Source organism: Tachysurus fulvidraco, chromosome 23, assembly GCF_022655615.1.
Source record: "Tachysurus fulvidraco isolate hzauxx_2018 chromosome 23, HZAU_PFXX_2.0, whole genome shotgun sequence".
Taxonomy (NCBI): Eukaryota; Metazoa; Chordata; class Actinopteri; order Siluriformes; family Bagridae; genus Tachysurus; species Tachysurus fulvidraco.
Window position 1 is genome coordinate 10,528,515 of NC_062540.1, and position 14,920 is coordinate 10,543,434.

Sequence of the window (14,920 nt, forward strand, 5' to 3'; positions counted from 1 at the left end):
TCCGACTGTAATTCTGATTCTGATTTATAAATAAAAAAATAAAAAAACATAGAATAAAATAAAAAAGTCCCAAAGCACCTTCTTTAATTTCCAATATATTTTCCAATGACAAGACATAAAAAATACAAAATAAATACAAAGAGGTTTTTGACTGTATAGCTAAAAGCATGACGTCACATTCATTAATAAATTAAAAAATAACTCCCCTTGGCCAATTGCTGTGGTAATAGAGGAGCAACTTGCTGGACATGATGAGACTAGATAATAATCGTCTTTGTAGAGGATTGTCAGGTTGCAGGGGTTTTACAGCGTGTACGGCGGGCGCACAGCTGTATTGACACGCGGTTGGTGGAAAGCAGCGGTGGTACCACAGGGGGGCGGGGCTCTCGCTGGAACGGCGTTTTAAGCGCTTTGGTTCAGCGCGCTACAGGAGGAGAGGCGCACACGACACGCGTGGATGTGGAGAGATAACCCGAAGAACTCGTCTTAGAGACACCTGAAACCAGCGTCGTGTAAAAATGTGAGTGTCTCAAAACGTTCTTTTTATTCACATAGAGAAAATAATAGTAATAATACTAATAATAAACAGCAGCAGTGTTCATGGCAGCGTAGACAAGCCCAAATGAGCATCACTTAAATCCGGCTAGATGGCTGACAGGTCTAGATGCTTAGCTAGCTAGCTTCGATTGTGCTACTAAACGACAAGATCCCTCTAGCAAATTCTCTGATATTTGGTCAGGATAAATTTGGCTTGTGTTATTAGATGTATTGTTATTTCTATTTTTTTGCGATAAAGACAGAATAAAGGAGTGGTGGAGCCGTTGAATCGTGTTGTAGTCAGCATGCGTGTTCTGTACAAGTGAGGAAGATGAGGGTGAGGTGGGCAATACGGGTGCTCCAGTTTCCTTTTTAAACGTCTGTCTGTTATCAAATAATGCGAGAATTCATAACGACAAGTATGCAGAAAATACACTAATGTTTGTTGCCCTGTGTTGCACCAGCTTCATCATTCACCTTCGTCCGTCTTGACCTAAGATTCACTGTCAGCCTTGTTATGTGGTGTGTTAACAGTCAAAGACGTTTAGTGTGTGTGTGTGTGTGTATGTTTGTGTGTGTGTGTGTGTGTGTGTGTGTGTGTGTGTGTGTGTGTGTGTGTGTGTGTGTGTGTGTGTGTATGGGCTGTACTGTAAGTGCATCAGGCTGGAGCCCTGCCTATGCTGGGTGCAGTACATGCTGCCTAGTGACTCTATTGAACAGAGTCCAAATATGGGGACTACAGAGATGTATGAGTTAAGATCTTAATTAGAATTATGCTTATTGAACAACCACAAAAATAACACAACAACAACAAAAACACTAATAATAATAATAATAACAACAACAATAATAATTATTGTTGTTGTTATTATTATTATTATTGTTATTATTATTATTATTATTGTTATTGTTATTATTATTATTATTAGTAGTAGTAGTATCATTGTTCTGAGTTGCTGTTCACTAGGCGCGAGGGATAATGATTGGCCTTGTAGGAGACCAGTCCAAAGGGCACTTTGTGCGCACACAGAGACGTTCACACTCTCTTACATATGTACAGTATGTAAAAGTGTTGCCAGTCTTACTACTTGCATATTCTGAGGATTTGCAAGGACCAACCAACAGAAACTGCGGGAAAACACACAGCATGGGGAAACACTCAAAGCTTCATAAAAAACCTCTAAACTGAGTATCAAACTAGGGATCCTAATGGTGTGTTATCAATGCTATTATTATTATTATTATTATTATTATTATTATTATTATTATTATTATTATTATTATTATTATTGCATTTATATAACACTTTTAAAAACTAAAGAGGATTACAATGAGTAAAACATGCTAAAGTTATAACACATATCATTATAACCAGAAGCTTTTGATGGTATAGTTTTGTTGCCTTTTGTGTTGTGTTGCACCTGTCCACTGACACAAAATACGATTAAGTTGTAAGAAGCCCTGTGGACATCTGTTCCTCTAAGCCTCATGGCTAGAGGCGCTGTAAGCTCTCAGAAGGATCTGAAATGTGTACACAAAAAAATATCTTCTACATAACAGTGTATATTTGTTCCTAGCAGGACCTATTTGGACACTGTATGGGTGTATTCAAAATGCAGTATATGTTCATTATAAAGTTGTGTTTTCTGTGCAGGATTTTCTTTATTTTAATGAATAATCACACCTAATACCACCAAGACTACAACTACTATAATTATTATTACTACTACTTCTACTGCTGTTACTATTGATAATAATGTTGTAATGTGGATGGTTAATAATGCTACAATATTAGGGATAGATGCTGAATATTTGGCAGCACATACTTATAAAAGTTAGAAATTGTTAGATGTTTAATTATGCCATAATGTCCAACATCTTTAACACTGAGCTTCCAATTCCAATTCTCTACCTCTACCTATTATCATACCCATTCACATCCACCTGATCATTACTGCCATTCAACAGTTTGCAGTCAGACTACTCCCATTAAATAACCAAATTAACAAAAACACTATGTGACTTTCCACTCCAGCATTGTGTCTGAAATGAAATTTAGCTTTGTTTAGTTTATACCTTTTTGTCAGTGCTTGAAACTCTTTAATATTTCTGCATAAATATGACCAGAACACAGTCCTAGAAGTATTGTAGGGCACTCTAGGGAGGCTTCCAAGCGTCCTGGACTCGGTATGGCCGCTGTCAAACCACCATCCTGGGAAGGGTTTTGATCTCATGGCGCACCACTGTGTGAGGCCCGGTACGGAGGAAAAGATGTCAGAGAATTGGTCCACAAGCTCCTCGATGTCTTGCTGTTGGGCCAGTGCGAGATCTTCCCCCTCCTCACTTGGGGATCTGTGTCAGAGGTAGTGAAGCAGACACAACAGGTACAGGAGGAATCCATTTCTTCAATAAATTGACATGATATAGCTGTCTGCACGCTTACCTGGCTGCTGCAGCTTGTAGTTGCCGGGGGCAAATCCACTCGAGGACTGTGTCAAGTCAAGTCAAGAAGCTTTTATTGTCATTTCAACCATATATACAGTAGCTGTTGCAGTACAAAGTGAAATGAGACAACGTTTCTCCAGGACCATGGTGCTACATAAGGCCACATAAAGCGCATCTGTGCAACATGGTGCAAACAATGCAGGACAAGACAAACAAGACAGACATGACAGTGCAGGACAAAAGACAGTGCAAACAAAAGACAGTGCAAACTGCAAACCGTGCTTGTGGACGAGTAACATTACCTGATGTCCCGGTTGGAACTCATGATGCTGGGCCAGATGACCCAGACTATAGGCCCTTTTCTGGGCATGCTGAGCCTCCTCCTGCATCTCTTGGACAAAGTCAATAATGGATATGAAGTGGGTTTGCTGTTCTTCCCAGGCTTTCTGGGCCCTGTCCAGCAGTTCCCTAGGTTGCTGTCCTAAGAGGAGCTCAAATGGGGTGAAACTGGTGGATTCTTGGGGAGCCGCTTCTACGGCAAAGAGTGTGTAAGGAAGAAGGAGGTCCCGGTTTTGTCCCTCTTTGTTTACCACCTTTCACATCATCCTCTTCAGCCCCTGATTGAACTGCTCCACAAGTCCATAAGTCTGCAGGTGGTAGACAGACGTCCTGTAACATGTCGACACAGATTCGCCATTAGTTTAGACATGAAGTGCGTACCTTGGTCTGTCAGCACGTCCTTTGGGATCCGGACACAACCAGCAGGTCCCCTCTCCTGTTTGTACAGTGATACAGGAGCCCATTTTTCACCAGTTAATACGATGCTGGGAACAGTCTGAATGGGTCTGTTCTCTCACCCTCCACTTGCAAAACCTGGCTCCAGCAATGCCTCAGCTGCTCATCCTCCTTTTGTTACTTCCCAAAACCCCTCTCCTGGGTAGCTTGTTGGGAGGACACCAGGTTAGATAGGGCTTGGGATTCACCTGGAGAGGAGCCATTGGTGTCGTGTTCTTCCCCAGACATACAAGCCTGCCGCATCTGGGCCTTATGCTTTCAACCCACATTCCTCTTAGTGGCCTGACTCATGGCACTGGTAAAGCCGGGTTATAGAGAGCTCTTGATTGGCTCCTCTGGCAACTCTGTCAACTCTGACTTCTCCAGCAACTCTGACTTTGGTGTTGAAGCATTAGGGAGTGTTGTCAGTGGCACTATTTACAGTATGGTGCTGCACCACCGTCTTTTTTCCTAGTTTTATCTTTGTGAACCCAATCAAGCAAATGCAAAAAATGTGAATGGTCCAGTCTTACATATCTGTGAGTAAGAAAAGTATGTGAAAATTTGCCTTTAGTGTCTGGCGTGATCCTCTTGTGCAGCATTAGCTGCAAGTAAACATTTCCGGTAACTGTTGATTAGGCCTGCACAGCTCGAAGGAATTTTATCCCATTGCTTCAACAATCTGATGTTGGTGGGTGTCCTCACATGAACTACTTGATTCAGGTCCTTCCACAACTTTTCTATTAGATAAAGGTCAGGATTTGGCCTTTCTTAAAACATTAAATTTAATTAACTATTTAATCATTATTTAGACCAACTTGTGTGATTGCGGTCTTTGTCTTGGTGTGTGAAATATTTTCTTTTAAGATTTAGTTCATGGACAGATATCCTGCAATCTTCTTTTAGAATTCACTGGTATGAATTCAGAATTAATTTTTCCATCAATGATTGCAAGACTTCCTGGGCCATATGCAGAAAAACAGGCCAAAATCATGATACTACCAACACCATGTTTCACAGATGGTATAAGGTTCATATGCTAGAATGCAGTTTTCATTTCTCCAAAAATAACGCTTCTTATTTAAATTGGAAACTTCTATTTTTGTCTATGACCAGAAAATATGTTTCCAATGGCCATTCCATTATGAGTATGACTTGTGTTGTGCAATGGGTGACTGTTTCTGCTCCTATCCACTTCCTCCTACAGAACATCAACTTAGCATCCAGGTCTAAATCTAGAGACAGCGGTCCATAAAAGATCCCATTGTGGCTAGACATGGAGCATAAAGAAAGTCAATTGATGTACCGGATAAGCCAGTGCTTCTATTATACTGTGCCACTTGTTCCTTTAAAAGAAAGACTTACTGCAAAGATATTCTCCCTGATCTCCGGTACTTACTTTGTGCTAGGTCATGACAAAACAGGATCTTGGCACCGCTCAGATTTGGAGTGTCTGCATTCCAGATCTTGGATCTGTTTTTTTTTTCTTTTCATTAAAATGCATTAAAGAAAAGTATTGTAAAGTACTAAGAAGAAGAAAAGAAGTAGAAATTTAATTAATTGTTTTTTTCGGCTCATTTTATCATGGAGCGTATTCACCATATCCATCATACATACAGTACTCATTCTTCATGGATATGATGGGAGAAATGGCAGCGGGGTTTGGTGTTTTATTGCTTTTTTTTTTTTCACAAGTGAGCAGAATAAGATGCTAAAAAAGCAAGTGTCATAGTTGCTGGAACTTGTCTATTGCTCACAAAATAGGTACATTTTTAGATTTGCAAAGGACACAACACTGCCACAAAGCAGAATACATTGTGACACCAGGAGAAAAGGAGTCACTTATATCAGTCGGTTATACACAAATTTACTGCAGTTATCATTTTTACAGAGCCATAGAGGGTCTTATTATTGGCTCACCCAAAAAAATGAGTTGTTTTAAGATGCTTTGGCAAGAAGGAAACTATAAATCTATTGAAAAACTACAGTGAATTCAGAAATTACCCTCATACTCAATTTAGAAGATGGTCAAAAGTTCCTGGTTATACAGATTATGGATCAGCAGCAGAACAGTATAATTATTGTGATTTAAGTGCAGATGTGTACATTTGAAACTCCTTGTAAGGCATCTTGTGCATCTTAATGATGTGACAAAGCTACAATCATGATGCTTTTGGCAAAAGTGCAGAAAATAAATTGCTTTTATTATCATATTTTCATATAATTTTTTTATTTAACTTTGTCAGGACACACTGTGCTCTTGGCAATCTAATCCTACAGTAATGTAAATTAAATATAATTTAATTATAATTTAATTAAATATTTGCATATTTTTCACATAATACAATATAGATATTATACACACAATGTCTTTAGGACTGTCTTTTGAATTATTTTGGTGGTATAATTGGTGAATAAGGATTCTAAATACTTGGATCATCTTTCATCTGAGATTTAGACCACATGTGGGAGAACAATAAGCACTGTTAGATTTTGAATCCCTAACAGTAAACCCTAGGTAAGAAGTTGATTGTTGCACTTAGGATTGTCTGTCATTCGAGACAATTGTCCTCTCCTTGATTGTTGCACTTTGGATTGTCTGTCATCCGAGGCAATTGTCCTCTTCTAAAATTCAGACACTTGTACACCAGCGTGTGTGCATGGTGTAAGTGCATAGTGTGTAAAAGGGCATTTGGGACACAGCCTGTTGATGTAAGCAGGATTTCTTCTGCATATCACTTATACAAATTAATAAACTGATTTATTTCTGGAACAAACGAAAACACCGCAGCAAAATATTGATCTTAGATATGTTTGTAGGCTGTGACATTTTTAGGTGAGACTGAATGAAAGATAAATATAGCACAGTAACATATAAGGAATAAAACACAATGTGGGATGCTGTTATAGGAAAATATTCCACAATGGGGTGATGGTGTCACTGAAGTTATTTTAATTTAAAATCAAAACCCAGTGTATTTTATTTCTCTTATGTCACAGTCAGTTGCCCCATTTACAATTGTTTATTTCTTACTGTTTACAGTGAAGCAGCATTTTTCTCTCATTTATTTATGTTGTCTGTAGTAAGCACCTTCTGACCAAACAAATTTGAGGATTCAATAGTAATACACAGTGAATTTTAGTCTACTGTGATCTTTGGTGGCCAAATTGCCTTTAGAATGAAATTATGTAGGCAATAGGTCTTAGTTGAAAAGAAAGTAGAAAACAAAAGACATATTAATGTGTAACTTCCTCAACATGGAATGCTTTTTGATAAATACATGAAGACAAACCAAAACCAAAAGTTATCAATTTATCTTCCTTTTTTTTTTTTTTTAATTCTGGCTTTGTTCATAATAACCGAACAAAACAATGCATAATATTACAGATATCAGTAAAAGTTCAAGGAATATACTGGATTCAGTCATTTAGACTGCCTGACTGAATCTCAGTTCAGTTCATTCAGGCCTCAGGCCATGGAACACGCGCCACCTGTTAAATAATGGGTAATTTATTGTTCTTCTGAGCTTCTGGTGATATGCAACTTCTTGACCTGCGAGTCAAGCCATGGAAAATTTAAAGAGACAAAGAAAAAAAGTAGGGCTTCTGTTCATTAATCCACTTTTGCAGAATTCCAGTGGATTGATAGCTTGTTAGTCATAATTTTGGATCTTTAAACTGCAATCATATTTACAGTAAATTAAGAGCATAGCAAGGAGTTCATGCTAAAATTTTACACATTACATTACATGAGAATTTCCTTGAAAATTGTATGAATATGCAGGTTTAGCAGAAGTGTTCCTTTGACGGTATTGTATAACTCTAAGTGACCTAACACTGGGGGTTTCCTCCCCGTCCCACAGGCTTGTCTGAGCGTGTGCAGTGGGTTGAGACCCCAGCCACAGTGAACCGTTCCTTGATCAGGATTGTAGGATAGGCTCCATGCTAGTGCTTATATTCAAACAGTCCTGAGGCACAAAGGTTCCCATTACATAAAGAAAATGTTTGTTAAAAGCAGTGTAAATATATCTCCATGGCCTGAGGAACTAGTAAACCTTAAAGTCTCACCTCTCCATATTCCTCTAGAGTTTTTTTTTTTAAATGACACTCAAATTTGGATTATTTGTCAGACACTTTTATCCAGAGCAACATACGTTTTACAAGGCCCAGTAGTGGCAGCATGATTTTCTGATCAGTAGTTCAACCATTTATCCATTGAGCAACCACATGTTGATACCTGTACTTAATGGAGGGTGTTCTTGAACTAGCCAGATGTTCTTCACTAGGGGTAGTTTTCTTCCTATATCCACCTCATTTTTTTTGTGGTCTTTCTGGCCTTTTGATGTTCATGAACTAACCAGTGCATTCTTCCTTTTTATAAAATGTGCCACGGCTAAAACCAGAGCCAAATTATAGCTTGTCTAATCAGTAGTGATAGCTCTTTGGTCTTCATTGAGAGGCAATAACAACAGATTCTACAGTAACTGCATAATGCACACCTTGACATAGAACAGCTTAGCAAACATTTTTCCACTTACTCCTGGCTCCGTAAAAACAGAGGACTGAAATTAAAATGTGCTGTAATTTCTACCCATTCAAACAATTTAGATGTACATACCCACAAATTAAACTAACGGTCTTAATTACAACTTAAGATACTGAAGTAGGCAGCTAAAATAACCACAACTCTGTCGGTGTCCAAATACTTATGGACCTTACTCTCAGTCAATGCAGGTACGTTTTGTTAAGATTTAAACAAAAATCAATTAATACATGTTAATTCATACTACTTTTACTTTTTAGCATGCTAACTTTTAATGTTACAATTGTTACCATTGCCTAGGGTAGTGTTTTGTGAACATGGATATATTGTCCGTATATTGAGTGTATTTCACACTGCTGATCTTAAATCCAAAATCAGCTTCCCTATTCTCACTTATTCTCACAGAACTGGTGTAACTCAGTCAGGTTTCCTTCTGTAGGATACAGGTCAAGGTTTTGTCATGGCCGATTCAGTACTGTCACTTTGTTGTCTTTAAGGCATTTTGATACAGCTTTTTGGGATCATTTTTCTGCTAGAACATGAAGTTGTGTCCAGGTTCTTACTTTCTACAATGTGTTTTTAGGTGTTGCTTCGGGATTTTTCTTCATTATACGAGCCTGTGTGATGGAGTGAAATAGTTAATAGTTAGAATTTAGACATGACCTTTTCATGTCATTTGTAATGATCATATTATGTCACACTTGTCAGTTTTCTTTAGATGTAGTTTTGCTTTCTACATTTCCCAGTTTGTACTGTATAGAGTCCTCTGTATATAAACCCTGAAAAAAAAAGTATTAAAACTTATTCACAAAGTGATTTACAGCACCTGCTTTGCCTTCCAGCACCCTCTTCTTAATTCACACAAAAAGCTGCTGTTATTGCTGAAGTTCCTTCCTAGATGTCGTCAGTGAAAGCGTATGGCCTGCTTAGCTTCCTCCTTTCTGTTGTTTATGCCTTTGGCCTGTTAGCACCCAGCTATGCTTCAAAGACCCAGACACAGCCAAAGAAAATACTGAGACTATTCTCAAATCCATGGACACCGCTCACTGTTCAGCTTTCCTCTGTTTGTACTTTGGATCCAAAAGAATGGCTTGTGGAACACAAAACAAATAATACAAGTGGTTGAAAACTAAAAACAGGCACATTATTTATTTATTTATTTTGTGATCCATAGTTCCTGAGCAACTGGTGAGTGGCCAATCACAGTGGAGCAATTCAAAGTACCACTTCTGACACAATGGTCACGCCACCTAATTAATATTCTGAAACCTAAATTCCACCTTGCTGTAAAAATATTTATTTGAATTTATTTTTGTCTACTGTACCAATATGTCAACATACTTACAATGTCACTGTTTACTTTTAACATATTTTTGACATTAATATTTATGAATGTGCATGTTTTAAGTCAGTATAACTGGTCTGCATTTTAAAGTAAGCACTAAATATTCTATCCTATATATTCTGGTGAGGGTCACTGTGGATTCAGAGCTTAACCTGGGAACACAGGTGGGATCATAGACGGGATAAAATAGGATCGATCCAGTGACCCTGGCACCATTTTTCCGGTTCCAATGCTCTGCATCCACAAGCACCCTGTATACAATGTGCATTCAATTTAAATTGTATAAAAGTTTACACTAAATTTAGGCAAGTTAGGTAAGTTTTTTTTCTGTGCAGCTAAACAGAATTTTAATTATAATAACTTTTTTAAGATTCCTTAATCAAACATAATTGCAATATCCATCCATTCATCCTTTACACCGTTTTGGTTGTGGCAAACCTGGAGTCCATACAAAGAGATTAAGAACACATCCTGGACAGGATGTCAGTCTATCGAGGGCACAATTCACCAATTCACAGTCTAAAATGCATGTTTTTGAACTGGTTGAGTAAACCAGGGTACCGGGAGGGAGCCAACAAGACATAAGGACAGCACGTAAGCACCACACACATAAATATACATGGTGGAGACGAGAATCAAACCCCCCAACATGGATATGTGAGGGAAATGTGCTAACAACCAAGCCACCATGCCCCCATATCTGATTAATTATTTCACATTAAAAAGCTACTCTCATTACAAAATGCATGCCCAATAGGGAATATTATTTTGGAAATGTAAAGAAATCATTTACAAACAGTAATTAAAGGAAGAACACACTGACAAGTAAAATTACTGCTATTATTGTTTTTATGTGAAAATAACTCATGTAATAGCAAATAAGTAGTCTGGTGAAAAACAAAATGCTAGCCAAAAAACTAACCAAGTGATCTCAGTATGTAAAGAAAGGATTCAGTAGCTTGCTAGGCATGTTATTTAGCTAACTAGCTTATGCTAATACATGCAGTTTTCTAGCAACACAGCTGTCTAGCAAAGATATGTACATTGTAAGAGCTTTAAGCTGTAGTAGCTCATAGATATATTTAACAGAGATATTTATCAGTTGATTGGTACAGTACCAAGTATTGAAGAAACTTCAAAAATCTAATAGACTGTAATTTAAACAGTAAATAATCTGACTAGCTAATCTAGGTCATTCAGTTAGCTATTGGCTTTCTTTGTACATTTTTCAGGTTGGATATTGAGGTGTGAAATGTTGATCTCAGCACTGGTTAGGTTGGCATAATTTAAAGATTATTATCATACAGTTTCATTTGAAGCATTTAAAACCAAAGATAATTTGTTATTGGGTCAGGGATACTCATCTGTCTCCTTGGTCTCAAACTGCTGCTGACTAAGCATTTGCCATGTGAAGTGTAGGTTTGTGGCAGGAAACTGCTTTACTTTGTTGTTGTCTTTTATTTGGCTTTGGGTCTTTTTCATTTTGTTTCAAATTCAAGCAAAAATACTGTGAGTTAATTATACCTTAAAAAGTGGAGTTCTTGTGGAGTTCAGGTAACTGTGAACAGGGTTAGTAGTTTTACTGAAGCTTTTGTGATGACACTGTAGGTAAAGAATCGAGACCATAAATATTCAGGTAGACACGTTCATGACAATGAGACCAGAAAGCAATGCTATTGATTTGTTCATCTGACCTCATGGGACATGAATATAGGGAGCACTGAAGTAATAAACCTTGGCACAAAAGCTCGGATCATCACACTTGTCAGATGGCATAATAAAAAGCCAGTTATAAGGAGTGGGCACTGCCGTAATGGTACTGGTATACATCATTTCTTGTAGCTGATTGGCAGAGATTTGCTCATTCTGTTCACCAACTACAGTGCCTTGAGCAGAGCAGGCCAGGCTGATTTCACTGAAGTTTCCTGCATCTGTGTTTTGGCAAAATGACTTGCCATGAAGCAAACAGACAGATGGAAGTACATTTCTTTTAAATCAACAGAAGGGCCTCAGAAGTGCAAGGAAGGCAAATAGTGAGGCAATCAGCATTAACTAGAAATGTCTAAATAAGTGTGCATGAAGCAAGCTGTAAACAAACAACTAATTAATACAGGCAGATGGCAAATGCTTGGAATCATCACGGACACAATACTGGACCCTGTAACACTTATAGTCTGGGTTTTTTAAAGGTAGTGTTAGGCTGCAATTTTATTGATGTAAGTCACCAGTCGCTCAACTATAAAGACTAGACTACTTTTAGACTACTGGTTGGGTGGCACAGCTAATAATGCAGATCACTTTTCTTAGATAGTGTGTATATATAAAATTCAGCAGTATATATGCATCATATCAAGAGGAATTAGAAGCAGTATGTGCTCTTTGCCATGGATCAAATAAACTCATCTATCTCGTAGATAGTCCTTGCACCAAGTCATTTCATGTTTGCATAAAGTTCAGATTTTTTTAAAATAGACACATCCACATTGAGTCACCAGTTCTTGTTGAAAATGAATAGCTATTTGTTGTTTTTTTGTTTGTTTGTTTGTTTGTTTTTTCTTTTCACAGCACCTTTGTTTCACCCCTTCCTAAGCCTTCATATATGGATCTTGTAACCACTTTTCTAAAAAAAAAAAAAAAATTAAAAAATTATTAATTTCTTAATTCCACTCTCTTTCTCTTATTCTCCTTGTTTCTGTCATAAGTTAATGACACAACATTATGGATTTCTGCTTTCAGCCAAACTTAATCATGTATTCATCCATGTTCATAAACCACTTTGTCCTGTATCTTTGTGTGTTCCCGTTTAAATAACGTTAAAGTTATTTAAACTGATTGTACACAAGTCTGTATTTGCAAGAGTTCTGTCACAACACATCTCTTTCACAGCTTCTTATTTCAACATATATTTATTTTGTAACCACTTTTTTGAAATGTAGCATTACATGTTTAAATGTGACTCAGTATCACAGTATGACTTCTTTTTAGTTTCTCGAGGCTCTCTCTCTCTCTAATTCACAGTTTTCATTCATATAGTTATTTATTTCACCTATAATTCTATTTGTGTACGCACCAAAAGAATTTCAGGGATTTAATAGATCTTTGAACTGTTACACTGAGTTCAGGAGGCTCGGGAAAGAGGAAACTGGAGGCAGGCTGGGGGAATTTAAAAAGTGAGCTTTACTTTTACTTGCTCCTTTCAGCAGAACTCTTTCCTCATCTCTCCCTCATTACTATAGTTTAACACAGGTGTGTGATCCTAACCAGGCTCCCTCGGCTCCGCCCTCCATTCACAATTCAGTGCTTGGCCACGCCCCCGCTTCCACATCCATGTGCTTCTTCTGTGTTGCAGTTCCATGCAAAAATATGTTCACTGCAGATGTGAGATCCAGTCTTCTGGATTTGTTGTTGTCCATGTATTGTTATTGAGTTTTCTCTGTGTGATCATAAGACAATTTATGAATGTTTTTTAGCCATGATTCATGTAATTTTTTTTTCTGTTTGTAAATCTTTTCATTTCAGAATGATGTCTTCCTACCTTCAAAGCATTTCCGTGCCGCCTTGTGGTTTGGTCTAACACTGACATCTGAACTACAGGTCTCATCTCAGCTCACTCAACAAAAAAAAAAAAAAAAAAAAAGCAGGATTTGAAATTCAACGTTTTACCTCAAAGCAAAGTTTTAGTGCTTTTCCCAAAGGGGTCATGCCCCACCTACTCAACAATGACAGTTCCTACAGCTCCAGACAAGAGCTGCTGGATCTGCAAGATGGACCAATTGTCCCCAGTGTGGAATTGCCGAGCCCACTGGAGTCACGGGTCAGCACACCTACTGGCTCCACCCTTCACCGTCCATCTGCAGATGCTCCCATCAAGACGACCAGGAACACTGTTAACCTCGCCGGGGCAACAGTGGGGGTAAATTTTCTGTCCTCAGACACAGAGAACTTATGTGGATGGGGAGCTCTAACCCCCCAATTCATCCAGAACTTCAACACGGTCCGCTGGGTGCTGTTCTTCCTGTGCGTGGCCTCATTCCTTCAGGGCATGATAATCAACGGTTTCATCAACACCGTCATCACGTCTATTGAGAGACGCTTTGACTTGCGCAGCTATCAGGTCTGTGTGTTGTTTTTTTTTTATGAGAAAGAAAAACCGGGTTACAGCTAAAGCTAAGAATTAAATGGTATATACTGTTTTTGTAATTACAGGCTGGACTCATTGCTAGCTCCTATGACATTGCTGCATGCGTGTGCCTGACATTTGTGAGCTATTTTGGTGGCACAGGACACAAGCCCCGCTGGCTGGGCTGGGGAGTTTTCATAATGGCACTCGGCTCAATTGTGTTTGCACTGCCTCACTTCACCACGCCACCTTACCAGCCCAGAATACTGGATCATACAGGGCTGTGCTCAACCAATCAGACGAATGGGTGTGGGGTCAACCAAGGAAATACACTCTCGTTGTACCGTTACGTCTTCATGCTGGGCCAATTTCTGCATGGTGTTGGTGCTACACCACTCTACACACTTGGCGTTACTTACCTGGATGAGAACGTCAAGTCCAATTATGCGCCAGTCTACATTGGTAAGTGAATAGCTAGGGTATGATATTAAATTGAGTGAAATTCTTTGAAAATTAATTGTCACTGCAGTGGGTTGTTCTAAGATATGTCAATATATGCAGTGGGTTTTTTTATGAGACTGAATGTAAAGAAAATAATAAATTGTAAAGCAGAACATGAGACATTCCTGAAAGTCCAGGTATTTAATCCAATTGTATTCTATGAGAGCATCATAGTTTAGGAAATTTTATGTAAGGAGACTTGAATTTTATACACGTGAGCGAGTTACACTACAGTACATTCATTAATCACTTGCACAGTCTGTAAGTTACACTGAAAAAATATATTTGAATATGTGATCATTGTGAAAAATTCCATATAGTTTACATAAAAATATAAACATTTTTTGATAAACTTCATTGCTTATAGTATAAATTTCATTGCTTAGATGTAGAGTGAGTGTGATCAATTCACATAATATTAACATAAATCATTAACACTGTAATCTCATGAGGATGTTGGAATTGATGTGGACAATACTATCATATTACGTTATTAAAACATGCATGTTAGAATAACACGGTAGTAATGTTTCTGATGTAGAACGCCATTGTTTTGGGTTTGCTTGTCAGCTCTGGTGTAAGCATGGTGTTTATTCCGGGCCTTGAAAACTCTCTCAAATCATGTTGGTGTACGAGAACTAATTGTGATATTACT

General features: G+C 38.1%; 1 protein-coding gene across 2 annotated transcripts in view; it reads left to right on the top strand.

The window, feature by feature from the left end:
* Positions 1-241: 241 nt before the first annotated feature.
* The window catches only part of slco4a1 (solute carrier organic anion transporter family, member 4A1), a 30,404-nt gene continuing 15,725 nt past the window's right edge, over positions 242-14,920 (top strand). Inside the window, exons 1-3 of one of the 2 annotated variants that reach the window (XM_027144991.2) lie at positions 242-520; positions 13,164-13,758; positions 13,851-14,226. In XM_027144991.2, the coding sequence (XP_027000792.1) occupies positions 13,345-13,758; positions 13,851-14,226 (790 nt within the window). In that variant the 5' untranslated portion in view covers positions 242-520; positions 13,164-13,344. Of the gene's footprint in view, positions 521-12,906; positions 13,023-13,163; positions 13,759-13,850; positions 14,227-14,920 lie in introns of those variants that run through there. The other variant, XM_027144993.2, reaches the window with a different exon arrangement.